Source organism: Mesoplodon mirus (genome assembly GCF_964341445.2).
Source record: "Mesoplodon mirus genome assembly, chromosome: 13".
Classification (NCBI taxonomy): Eukaryota; Metazoa; Chordata; class Mammalia; order Artiodactyla; family Ziphiidae; genus Mesoplodon; species Mesoplodon mirus.
This window is the reverse complement of record NC_138989.1, coordinates 42,533,289-42,546,968: the sequence shown is the minus strand read 5'-3', so window position 1 is coordinate 42,546,968 and position 13,680 is coordinate 42,533,289. Positions and strand designations below refer to the sequence as shown.

General features: G+C 34.2%; 1 protein-coding gene across 1 annotated transcript in view; it reads right to left on the bottom strand.

Moving 5' to 3' along the window:
* TAF4B (TATA-box binding protein associated factor 4b) overlaps positions 1–13,680 on the bottom strand; it is a 116,835-nt gene that overhangs the window by 70,354 nt on the left and 32,801 nt on the right. Inside the window, exons 8-9 of the mRNA XM_082641720.1 lie at positions 6,938–7,073; positions 6,160–6,262 (exon numbers count right to left, since the gene is read on the bottom strand). Coding sequence (XP_082497846.1) covers positions 6,160–6,262; positions 6,938–7,073 — 239 coding nt within the window. The remainder of the gene's footprint in view (positions 1–6,159; positions 6,263–6,937; positions 7,074–13,680) is intronic.

The following is a 13,680-nucleotide window of genomic DNA, read 5'->3' as shown; positions in this document are numbered from 1 at the left end:
GAAAATCTTAAAGTAGTGAGAGGAAAACAAACAAAAAATCAGTGTACACATGGAAATAATGATATGAATGAAAACTGACTGTTTTTGTTTTTGTTTTTTTTTTTTTTTTGCGGTACGCGGGCCTCTCACTGTTGTGGCCTCTCCCATTGAGGAGCACAGGCTCCGGACGCGCAGGCCCAGTGGCCGTGGCTCATGGGCCTAGCCACTCCGCGGCATGTGGGATCTTCCTGGACCGGGGCACGAAGCCGTGTCCCGTGCATCAGCAGGTGGACTCTCAACCACTGCGCCACCAGGGAAGCCCTGAAAACTGACTTTTCATCAGAAACAATGGAGACCAGAAAACAATGGAATAACATCTTTAAGTCTTCACAGTAAAGAAGATTGGGTCAGCCTACAATTTCTAATTGGAAAAAAAAAAACCCTACCCTTTTAAAGGGAAGGGAAACAAAAATAGTTCTCAGGAAAAGGAAAACAGAAGAGTTGTCACCAGAATTACAGACCAAGAAATGCTATAGGAAGCTCTTTAGCTGAAGGGAAAAAATACTACTGAAAACTGAACTCTACAGAAAAAAAAGAGCACTGGGAATGGTTTAAAGAAAAGAAAGAATATTTTAAGGAAAAAAAAAGACTTTAAAGCTAAAATCATAACATTGTAGATACATATATACATTTATAATGCATGCTGATGTAATACATATGAAAATAAAAATATATAGCACAGAAGAAGAGAGTGAGGTAAATGGACTTACATTGTTGCAAGGTTCACATATTTTATGTGTAGTACTATATTAACTCCAAATAGAGTGTATACTAAAAATACATGTTATAGCATATTGTAATCCCTGTTGATCAAACAAACAAAAAAATGCAGATATAGATAAGAAGCCAACAGAGGAATTAAAATGAAATATAAAATAATAATCACTTACCCTAAAAGACAAAAAACAAATGAATAAAATAGCAAAATATTAACCTAAAGAAACAACCGTTGGATTTCATAAGAAAAGCTCAACCTAGCTATATGCAATGTATAAAGGACACTCTTTAAATACAAAGACACATGTAGGTTGAAAAAAAGGAAGGAAAAAGATAGAATATGCAAACAGTAACAAAGCTGAAGTGTTTATATTCAGCAGATAAAATACACAGCAATACAAGAAATATTTTCAAATAAAGAAGGACATGTGGGGACTTCCCTGGTGGTCCAGTGGTTAAGACTCTGTGCTTCCACTGCAGGGGGCCCGGGTTCCATCCCTGGTCCGGGAGCTAAGATCCCGCATGCCATGCAGCATGGCCAAAAAATTTTTAAAGATAATAATAAAATAAATAAATAAAATTTAAAAAAAAATAATAAAAAAGGACATGTAATTATAGAAGGGCCAATTTATTAGAAAAACATAACAATTATAAATGTGTACACCTAATAACAGAGCTTCAAATAATTAATGTAAAAACTGGCAGAACTAACGGAAAAAATAAATCTATAAGCATAGTTGGAGATTTAATACCCATTCTCAGTAACTGATGGAACTAGTCCAAAAAAAAGAAAGCCAGGAAATAGATATAAACACTACTAGCTACCTTCACCAGAATGGCACTTACAAAAAACTACTCCCCCAAACTGAGTAATACATTTTTTCCAAGGGCATATGAGATATTCATCAAGTTTGACCACAATAAAGAGTCTCAAATTTAGTAAGATTGATATTTAACAGTGTATATTCTTTGATCAGAACAAAATTACGTTAGAAAAAAATGAATAAAATCTCTAGAGAAGCCCCAAATATTTGTACTTTTAAATAAAAGGAAAAGGAGAAAATATTTTGACATGAATAAAAATGAAAACAAAACACTATAATTGGCTGGATGCTAACTCAGTAGTTAGGGGGTTTATAGTTTTAAATGAGAAGCAACTAAAACCCAACATAAGGAAAAGAAAGGAATATTCTTTATAATAAAATAAACAAAAGATGAACAGATAAAACCAATAAAATCGGGCTTCCCTGGTGGCACAGTGGTTAAGAATCTGCCTGCCAATGCAGGGGACGCGGGTTCAAGCCCTGGTCTGGGAAGATCCCACATGCCGGTGAGCAACTAAGCCCGTGCACCACAACTACTGAGCCTGCACTCTAGAGCCTGGTTGCCACAACTACTGAGTCCACGTGCCACAACTACTGAAGCCCGTGTGCCTAGAGCCCGTGCTCCACAACAAGAGAAGCCACCGCAATGAGAAGCCCATGCACCCCAACAAAGAGTAGTCCCCGCGTGCCGCAACTAGAGAAAGCCTGCGTGCAGCAAAAAAGACCCAGTGCAGCCAAAATAAATAAATTAATTAATTTTAAAAAAAGTAAAATCAAAAGTTAACTCTCTAAAAACACTAAACAAAACTGAAAAAAACATATCAATGAAAAGAGAGAGTATCACTACAAATCTTACAGATATTAAAAGGATAAGGGAATAAAATGAACAGCTATATGCCCAAAAAAGTCAACAACTAAGATAAAATACACAAAATCCTTAAAAAAAAAAGCATGATACGTTACCCTAAAGAATCTACAAATATTAAAAGGAAAAGAAAGTAGTAGCACAGCTTCATTTCAACAAATTTAAAAGTAAAATGAAATGTACAAAAACCTTAAAAAATGCAACTTTCTGAAACTGACATTAAGATGACAGAGAAAATCATTTATAGATGAAACTATCTTATCAAAACCTTCCCCCAGGGGACTTTCCTGGTGGTGCAGTGGATAACACTCCATGCTCCCAATTCACAGGGCCTGGGTTCGATCCCTGGTCAGGGAACTAGATCCCACATGCATGCCACAACTAAGAGTTTGCGTGACACAACTAAGGAGCCCACAAGCCACAACTAAGGAGCCCACCTGCCGCAACTAAGGAGCCCACCTGCCACAACTAAGACCCAGAGCAAACAAATAAATAAAAAAACCAAAAAACCCCAAAACCTTCCCCCCAAAGAAAACAAAAGACCTATTTAGTTTCAAGGGTAAATTCATTCGTATATTTAAGGAAGAAATAATATAATTTCTACTCAAAGGTTTAAAATAAAGGAGAGGGAAAAATATTGTACAACTCATTTTTGAGACCAGCATAACCACATACCAAAATCTGGCAAAGACACCATAAGAACAGAAAACTATATACCAGTATCCCTAAAGAACATACATATAAAACCCTTAAAATATTAATCAAATCAAATGCAACAGTATATAAAAAGGATAATAATACTTCAGGAATACTAACATTCAAACTATTTTTTTTAAATCAGTGTAATTCACAATACATTGCATAATTTAAAAAATGAATGACTGTCTTAAATAGATGAAGAAAAAGTGCGTGACAAAATCACTCAATTTAAAAATGGGCAAAATATTTGAACAGACATTTCACAAAAGGAGCTACACAAATGGCCAATAAGGACATGAAAATACACTCAGCATCTTGATCAACATGGGTTTGAACTGCACAGGTCCACTCATACACAGATTTTTTTCAGTAAATACATACAGTAGTAGATGATCTGGAGCTGGTTGAATCCGAGGATGCAGAACCACAGATATGCCAGGCAGACTATAGAACTTGAGCATCTGCAATGGGTCAACCACTGGTGGGAAAACCAATCCCACTGCAGATACTGAAGAATGAGGGTACAGCTATATACCAACTACAATGGTTAAAACTTTAAAAACTGCAGTTTATCAACTGTTAGCAAGGATATGGAACAAATCCTCATACTTTGCGGGTAGGACTGTAAATGGTACAACCACAAAGGAAAACAGTTTGGCAGCTTCTTATAAAGTTAAACATACACCTACTAAATGATTCAGCATTTTCATTCATATCTTTATGTAAGTAAAGGGAAAACTTATGTCCATACGAAGACTTGGATACAGGTGTTCCTAGCAGCTTTATTTATAATAGCCAAAAACTGGAAACAACCCGCACGTCCACCAGTGGATAAAGAGACAATTCAGTACAAACAAATGCAGTAGACCCATACAGTGAAATACTACTCAGCAATGAAAAACAACAAATTACTAATACATGCAACAACACTGGATGTATATCAAACACATTATTCTGAGCAAAGGAAACCAAACATAAGAATACAAATTATATGATTCTATTGCTATGAAACCCCAGGAAAGACAAATCTACAATGATAAGAAGCCAATCAGTGGCTGCCTAAGGTATAATGGGGGGACTGGCTGGGAAGTCTCACAAAGGAGGCTTCTGAGGTATTGAAAGTGTTCTATGTATCTTGACTGAGGTACTGGGTACATGAATTTAGTCTTCTGTCAAAACTCACTGCACTGGAAGACAATGATGACTTCCTAGGTTACCATCTTCCAACGTTTACTCCCCAAAACAATACAGAACAACAAAAACCACAGCCTCAGCATAACTTGAAGACAAAGAATACCCAAACTTCAAAACAAGAATAAGTGAAAAAGGAAAACAATTCCCAGTGCATACTTTCTTGCCCTATTGCGACCAATTTCCCAACGCACTCACCCTCACCTCAAAGGCTTTGGGTAAAAGGAGACTGAATAAAAACTGCAGAAGAGAGACCAGAGAACTAGTGGTAGGCACAAGGATGAAATAATGGTTGTCCTGGTAGATCAAAGCATGGACTACATTCAATTAATTTCATCCAAACAAGAGATGACTGGGAAAACTTCAGAGAACAGACTGAAGGTGAGCATTTTAATATAAAAGTAGAACTACAACTAAAATATAGGTGGGGATGAGGACTAATGTACAAATATTTATATATTGTGACAAATAATGCAACTAAAAATGGGAGAAGATAGAGGAAAAAGAAAACAGAATATCCACACACTGATTTTTAAGTAATCAACTGGTAGAAATTAAAGAATATCAATCCAAGACGGACAAACATAAGACTGTAAAACTTCTAGAACAAAGAACAGAAGAAAATCTTTGAAACCTTGGGTTACACAAACATTTCTTAGACAAAACATGAAAAGCATAACCTCTAAGAGAAAAAAATTAATGAACTAGACTTCAGCAAAATTAAAAACTTTTGCTCTGTGAAAGACACTGGTAAAAGAATGATAAAACACACCACAAAGAAATTACTTCCTAATCACTATGTGACAAAGGACTTGGATCTTGAATATATAATGAACTCTAAAAACTCAATCATAAGAAAAAAAACAACTCAAAGGAAAAATGGGCAAAAGATCTGAATACACACTTCACCAAAGAAGACAGTATAAGGATAGCAAATAAGCATAGGAACAGATGTTCAACATCTTAAGTCACTAGGAAACTGCAAATTAAAATGACAATAAAAACAACCACTATACACTTATTGGAATAGTAAAAATCAAAAGAATTGGCAATAACAAGTACTGACAGAGTTGGCGTGCAAATGGAACTCTCATCACTGCTGGTGGGAATGCAAAATGGTACAGTCCCTTTGGTAAACAACTTTGGCAGTTTCTTAAATAGTAAAACACATACTAATGACCCAGCAATAGTACTCTTAGATATTTACTACAGAGAAATCAAACCTATGTTCACATAAAAATCTGTATGTAAATGTTTATAGCAACTTTATATAGAATCATTAAAAAACTGGGAACAACCCAATGTCCATCAACAGGAAAATGGATAAACAAATTTACATTCAGACAATGAATGCTGCTCAACAGTACAAAAGAACAATCTTCTAATAATCAAAATGATGTAGATAAATCTCAAAAAAAATGCTGAGTGAAAAAAGTCAAATGCAAAAGAGTAGATACTGTAATTTTCCATTTATATAAAGTTCAAGAATGGACAAAAATGATCTATGGTGATGGACATAAGAACAGTGGCTGCCAAAGGCAAGGGTTGGAAGTCATTGATTTGAAAGGAGCATAAAGATGATGGATATGTTCAGCATCTTGGTCTGAATTATGATTACACAGGCATGTTTGTCAAAATTCATTGAGCTCTACAATTAAGATTTGTGCACTTTACTGCTTATAAATTATACTCAATAAAGTACTGTTAGCTTTTTTAAAAGGCATCATTAAATTTGTTTTGTATATTATTGTCATCCCTTTCCTGTTTTTTAAAAAATATTAATTTCTTAAACCAGACCAAGTTTTAACTACTTAATTTCTTTACCTGAAGGATGCTGTTCCATTCTCTTTTATTTTGTTTTTCTGAATAGATGACTGAAGTGACAGAACTTTATTTCCTGGCAGGGTAATTTGCTTTAGAATGGAAGCTATAAAAACAAAAGAAAAAAGAAAAGGTAAAATTTTAAAAAAGCAATCACACTACATTAGGAAAAATTCAGGACAAGTTATTTTTAATGCATACAGAATAATCAAAGAAAATTTCAAGCTGCCCTAGAACTATGTTTAAATTCAAACATGACAATGAATTTATTCCCTGCACAAGAAATCATAAAATTAAGACCTCTCCCATTTCTTTTTATATGGTCCTCAAATTGGCTACAGAATTACCAGCATTATAAAAATATTATGCAGAAAAGGTGACAGAAACATGTTAATAATATATCCTTTATATTGGTAGATTTAAAAAATACATAAAACCTCTTTTATTTGTAAGACTGACTTCCAAATGTAGGGAAAGAAGCACATTTTAAAAAGAAATAAGACAATAGCAAATTTTATAGGTTAGAAAAAGTACTTTATTTACTAGTAGATTGTTTTATCTAGTTACAAAACACCACGAGTGGTGCTTCTTTAATCTAAAACAACATACACCCTTAAAAAGTGGCTATGTACAAAGAATATAATAAAGTTATCTTTCAGTCTTCTCTCACAGGTCTCAACTTAAAAGAAATCTCTCTTCTCTTAACAGTGCAAAAGAAAAGTATGGAAACCCATCATGTTCCAAACCCAAGGTGATGGGGCAGGGATGAGCCAGAGCCTACCTTGAGGAAACTGACTGGTAGGTACTGCAGTGCTCACTGTCACCTTCTTCTGTCCAGATTTCTGGATGGTCAATGCTGAGGAATGGGAAAGTGTGGTCACTTGTTTTGTAAGGCCTCCTGAAGGCTGCTGGACTACCTGAAACAATGAGAATGATTAATACAGTCATTCAACTAGACCTGCTCTAGGAAAGAACAAGCTTTCAATTGTAACAACAGAACAAATGATTAGGCTCACCTAACTAAATATACCTTTATTGTAGCATCACAAGAAAGCCTACTTAAAATATAAATTTGTACGTAGCAAAATTATCTTACTCAAAAGTGAAAAACATGACTATCTCACACTATAATTTTCAGAGTGTAATTCAAATTTATATTCTGCTCAATTTAAATCTCCAAATAGACCCTATTTTCATCTTTTAACTTAACACAGAAAATTTCAAACTTATACAAAAGCAGAGGGAACAATAAAATGAAACCACCTATACCATTATTACCCAGCTTCAACAATGATTAATTCTTGACCAATTTTATTTCATCTATATCCTTACCCACTTCTCCCCACTCTCAATTATTTTAAAGCAAATCCCAGATATATCTTTTTATCCATAAATATTTCAAAATATACCTCTAGAAGACGACAACTTTCAATCGGTTGTTTTTTTATAAGTATCTGAAAGATAACAATGCTACAGGCATTCTCCAAGATAACAGTTCAAGAAATCCAGAGGGTGAGGGTTGAGGATAAAGGAAAAGAAATTAAAGTAATAGCAGGGCCTTGTTTTTAGCTTCAAAGAAGAAACAACAGAATAGCAGAGTTTCATTTTTTCACTTCAAAGAAAAAAAAGTCACCATGTATTTGAGCCAGCTATTGAGAGCGAACTATTTATAAGTCCTCAAATTCATATATGGCTAATATAAATGATCTAGGAGGTAGACTTCATAATGGAATTCTGGAGGTATAATTTATTCTATACTCTAATTTTTTATAAATAAAATTGTCTAGTGCATAATACTAAACAAAAGTAACTTACAAGAAATCCAAAATGTCCCAATAAATAATCTTATAGGAACCGATATTCCTAGAGAAAAAATACAAGTTGGAATAATTCAATTGCCATGATTCTATGAGAACAGACTCTTGAAAGAGAGAAACAACTCTTGAAAACAATGACGCATTTCAGTTGAGATCATACTTATGTATTGTAAAGTCCTAGGAAACAGATTTAAATTCTATAAAGTAATACACATTCAGAGTCCCATTTATGCATTCAGATTGAAACTCAGAAGAAAACAGAAACACTCCTAACAATTCTGGCATACCTCCCTATTGTTCATATTTTCTTCCTTGATATCTTTTATTTGGTATTCTTTTCAGTATTTTAATTACAAAAGATAGCAATAAAATGTTATTAGAAATTTGCTTATGAGTTAGTCTTCATACCATTTTTGATGGGTACTCAAAAATATTTTAAAAAGTAACAGCCTAGAGACCAGCCCCTGAGGTGGAAGGAGGCTCTATGCCTCCTGGGGTCCTGCCAGGAGGAGTGGGGGCATGGAAGCCACGAGACCCCAGCATCAGCGTGTGGCCCTAGCACAGAACAAGCTGGGGAAGGCAAGCCTTGGTGCCTGCAGGAGAGCTCCCAGGCCAGGGATGTGTGTGGCTCAGCCTACAGCCCACTCCAGGTCAAGTTCATGCAGGGAGCAGGAGGCAAATGTGCCAACTGATTTAACAATCCTGGATACCCATCATTCCTCATCCTAATGAGGATGTACCAATGAGGATGTATGCTACCAAGTGCACCTAATACACTTGGTATCACATGTGCAGTATATTCCTGCACACTTGCTGAACAAAATAAAATACCATGAGTGAGAAAGTATAAAACAGTTCAGTAGTCTTCTTTCAAAGAAAGTACCATTTTTAGACCACAATATTAGGCATCTTATGGAGACTGAAATTAGAGAGATGGAAATTGGCCCAAAGATGATATATCTGTTCCTACTTGGCAAGCAAAACAAAGAGCTATTATATTTTTTAAAACATGTCCTTTATTTACTTTCCCTCCAAAAAAACCACTAGAAAAGAAGAAGAGTAAATAGTACATCCCTTAGCTTTTTCTCTTGACAAGTCAAGTTCTGATGTTTTACTAGGATATTAACATAATTTAATGTTCTATAGTTTATAGAAACTGCAGGTCTAGAGCTACACAATATTCTTCAGGTGACAGCTATATTTTTACATTGATTATGATTTTTACATTAACTATGATCTGGAATATCTGACATGGAACTGTTCTTAAATTCCATAAGGAAAGGAAGCAAACAAACACAAGTACAGATTAAACTAGTAGATGAGAACACCCTTCACACTCTGCTTTCTCTATATTTCGACCCCACCAACTCCTCTGTTCATAAATACACAGCAATCAAATACTTAGCTCTAAATAACTCAAGCAGTAAATGCACACAAAGTTACTAAAGGGTAATACCTCCTCTAATTTTTATATAGTATTCAATATGTGATTACTGGCACACACTCACTGAGGTTGAGTTCTAGAAAACATAGGGCCCCAAATTAACAAAAACTGTAGTATAAAAAGTCAGGAAATAGGGAATCCCTGGTGGTCCAGTGGTTAGGACTCTGTGCTTTCACTGCTGAGGGCCTGGGTTCAATCCCTGGTCGGGGAACTAAGACCTCGCAGGCTGCGCAGCGTGCCCCCCCCTCAAAAGTCAGGAAATACATGTTAGTTGCCACTATTTCTTAGGAACAGCCAATGTGTGGTTCTTGTGCTACTACTCATATTCTGGGACGAGCATACACCACTGAATACCACCACTTCTATATAACCACATGCAGCCTTAGAATCTTTCTTGACACAGAGGTCCAGTAAAATCCTATGAGAGTTGAAATGTATTTGCCACGCCCAATCTAGATTAAAATTCAACCTTGGCAACCTCAGAATATGCTGTTTTTTCAAAGGGCCTTCTAACCACTTTTAAAAATTTGCCCAAATGAACTCTTAATTATATTACCAGCTTTTACAGAAATCAGTAAATGCTGCTTCAAATCGAGAACCTATAAATTTCTGTTAAAAAATTTAAATGTGCTTATTTGTATGATGATTTATATGAACTTTAACAACAAGTAAAACTAATCTGTGGGAGTCGTTGCTTCTGGAGGTACACAGGTGGGGACTGACTGGGAAGGGACAAAAGGGAACTGCAAGGTGATGGTAACACTCCCTATCTTGAAAGAGTTTGAGTTACACAGAGGTAAGAAGCACTGTCAAAACTTATCCAATGTTACATTTAAAATTTATGCACATCACTGAATATAAATTTTAGCTAAAAATAAGAAAAGAGTAAACAAGTATTGATTGGTAGTTAATGATATGCATGCATTAAAATTAATGTTTAATTTTTTAGGAAGAAACCTTTGAAATGTATCAAAAATTAAGATTGATGGGTGGATAAATCAAGTATAGTAACTGTAAATAGTGGAATCTAGGTGGTTGGTATATGGGTGTTCACTATAAACTTCAACTTTGCTATGTTTGGAAATTTTCATAATAAAACATTTTCTTGAATAAGGCAAAAATAAGACAACATACACCCTGTAAATATTGTCTCTAAATAGTCTATTTTCCATAAATTCTAATGTAGCCTCACCAAACTAAAAGCTAAAAAAATATATTCTTCAATTAAATTTAAATGAACTGGCATTAATCAACCTATATATTAAGACTACTATATGAACCCTGATTAAATTATAGTCCATGAAGATTTTTCGAGGCCTTACTTGGATTCAGACTCTTTACCAAATCTTTCATTAGTCCTATTTGACAATCAACAACTGAATTCTACCTCTCCTGTCACTCTTAACAGCATGCTAAGAAGAAAGAAAAAAAAGACAAACTGATTACTTAAGTGTGGGTCTTAGTAGATCAGTCCAATATGAAACTGACAGTGAACTACTTGACCCAATAAAACAATAATCCTTGTTTTGTTTCCTACTCAATTTTAATTTCAACTTCTTTAACAAAAATACTGGCCACCAGCACACTCAGAGACTGAAATTTATACCTGGAAAATATTTCTCCTTCTTCAGTGAGAAGTGAAGTCAGAGACAATCAGCAGAGTGAAGCCTCACAGAGCATTTCATATAAAAATGTGTATTCTGAAATTCTTTAATGATTCCCTACTTCAAAATAATTAGGTACGAGACAAAAATATGATGCAACAACAAATTTTTTCTAATATTCTGGGTCAATTTATTATAGGAGATCAGTTTTACTTCAATGAAACTGAAAATTACCACATTAATAATATACTGATAATTAGCTGTCTTTCTCTTACATCCGCAAAACAGTAATAGTTGGAGAATGATTGTTGAACGTACTTGGCCACTTACTTATCAAATGTCTACAATTCTGTTAAGAAAGAAATGCAAGTAATAGTCACCTGGGGAAATATATATCTGAAATAAGGAAAATATCTATGATAATACTACAACTTCCTGCCCTATCTCCAAATAAAAACTTTTTTAAAGATTTTACACACACACACACAGACACACACACGCACACACGATTACTAAGAGTAACATTATTCAGTTTACTCTCTAAAACTATACACCTTTTTTCTAAAAAACAGAAACCCAGAATTTTGAATTTCCTTTCTCATTCATGATTTTTGTTCACATGTGGATTTGAGAAGCTTATTAATTTTTTGTGTTAAAATTTATCAAAATTTAATTTAAAAAATGATGAGACATTAAAATTTAGCTCTTTTAAATTAAATTAACATTTCTAATTACATTTAAACTGAATTACTATGACAATGTTTAATTTAAATTAAATTTAGCTTTTGCTCAATTATGTGTAAAATAATTTTTTCACAAATATCCTAAGGAAAATTTTAAGCATCAAAACTCCTGAAAGCGTCTACTTATTTTCTATCCACCATTGGTAGATTCTAATCCAATTCATCCACTCTCTTTCATTAACTTTTTAAAAAAGGTAAAAATGTCAAGCTCCGCTTAATTGTAGTATATAACATCCTATAAAGCTGCTATGCCAGAATTGGTAGACAACCAATAAGATTAATCATTTAAAAGAATTAGATTCTTAGATGAAATCCAGGAACTACTGGTTAGGTCCATATTTCAACAATTCAAGCATTTGAGGACCAAGATATACAAAGCACTATGTTGAACTACTGGTACAAAATGAAAAATTTATACCTAAAGAAAGTCTGAACAATCCTAGCTAATGTACTTGAGAACTTTAGCAGATCCCCAGAGGGCAACATACAAAAATCCATGAGATAGAAGAGATAACATGTGGTCCTAAATCTAATTTTTTTTTTAATTGGGAGGAAGGTCTCTTTAATCTGGAATGAAAACATATACTTCATAAAATAATAACTGTACAAAATCTAAACCCTGAAATGGTAGATTAAGAGGAATCTCATACCTTGAAAGTGTGATATTTAAAACATCTTATCAAGAAGGCAGGAAACCTATACAACTCTTCAGGAAAACTAGTACAAGCTAGAAAAAGATAAAGTATTAACAGGGATTTTTAAATTCATGATTATTAAAGGAAATACATCACACAAATTTTATACCTAACACTGAAAAACACAGCCATACTTCTACTGTTCAGACCACTTTTGGAGATTGCATCCTGAGTTACATGGACCACAGATTTGATTTAGCGTGGCAATTCTCGTATTTTAAATAATTATTTACCATATTTCTTACAAGCTGCATTGAATACTTTCTTATGTTTCTAGCACCTGGAGTGTTTTCCTCCTCACTTAGACCTAGAATTAAACTGCACTATGGTTTATAATGAACTCACTGATCATATTCTTAAATTACTTGAGTAATACTAATTCAAACTTAAGTAACATTAATTTTCTAAATTAGCTGATTTGAAAGAACATCCTAGTTCAATCCTCTCTGTGGCATTACCATACAGAAAGAACAGCTTATGTTGTTTTGTGCCCCAGGTAAAAATTTGTTATAAAACAGATTACAATGCTTCTTCAGTGTCTAGCTGCTTTGTTTCTGCCATTTTAAACAGGAAGGTATGAATACTGACATCAAATTTGTTGACTAAAATTGAAACAAAGGCCACACAAGAAAACAGAATTCACAAGGAAAATATATTCCCCATTCTTTTAAGAATGAAAGCAGGAAGTTTAAAAATCCCTAAAATTTACCAGTGGATTTTGTTACATGTTTTTCTTGATTGAAACTGTTTCTAATGTATAACAAGGTAAGCCTATAAAATGTAAATGCTGTCAAGATGTTATTGCCTGACCGTTTTCCATTTCAGGACCCTCTAGAAACCTAGAAGTTCTTGCCATAAGTGCCAGAATCTAATGGGAAAGATGCTGGGTTCTAGGTGAGATCTATTACTTGTTGAGTGCCAGTGGATAGGTCCCTTACAATTTCTGGGATTCTTAGTTTTCTCCCTGCCTTGTCTTCATCAAAATTATTTCAAAATCCATACTGCATACAAGACATGTTTTAAGACTCTACGTAGCTATAAAGTATTATTTCACTTAGGGGTGGATATGCTATAGATTTTCAATAAAGATTAGCATTTATTCAAGAATCAGCTATGACCCATAAAGAGGATTTCAATACTCTTTTTTTTTTTTTTTTTTTTTTTTTTTTGCTGTACGCGGGCCTCTCACTGCTGTGGCCTCTCCCGTTGCGGAGCACAGGC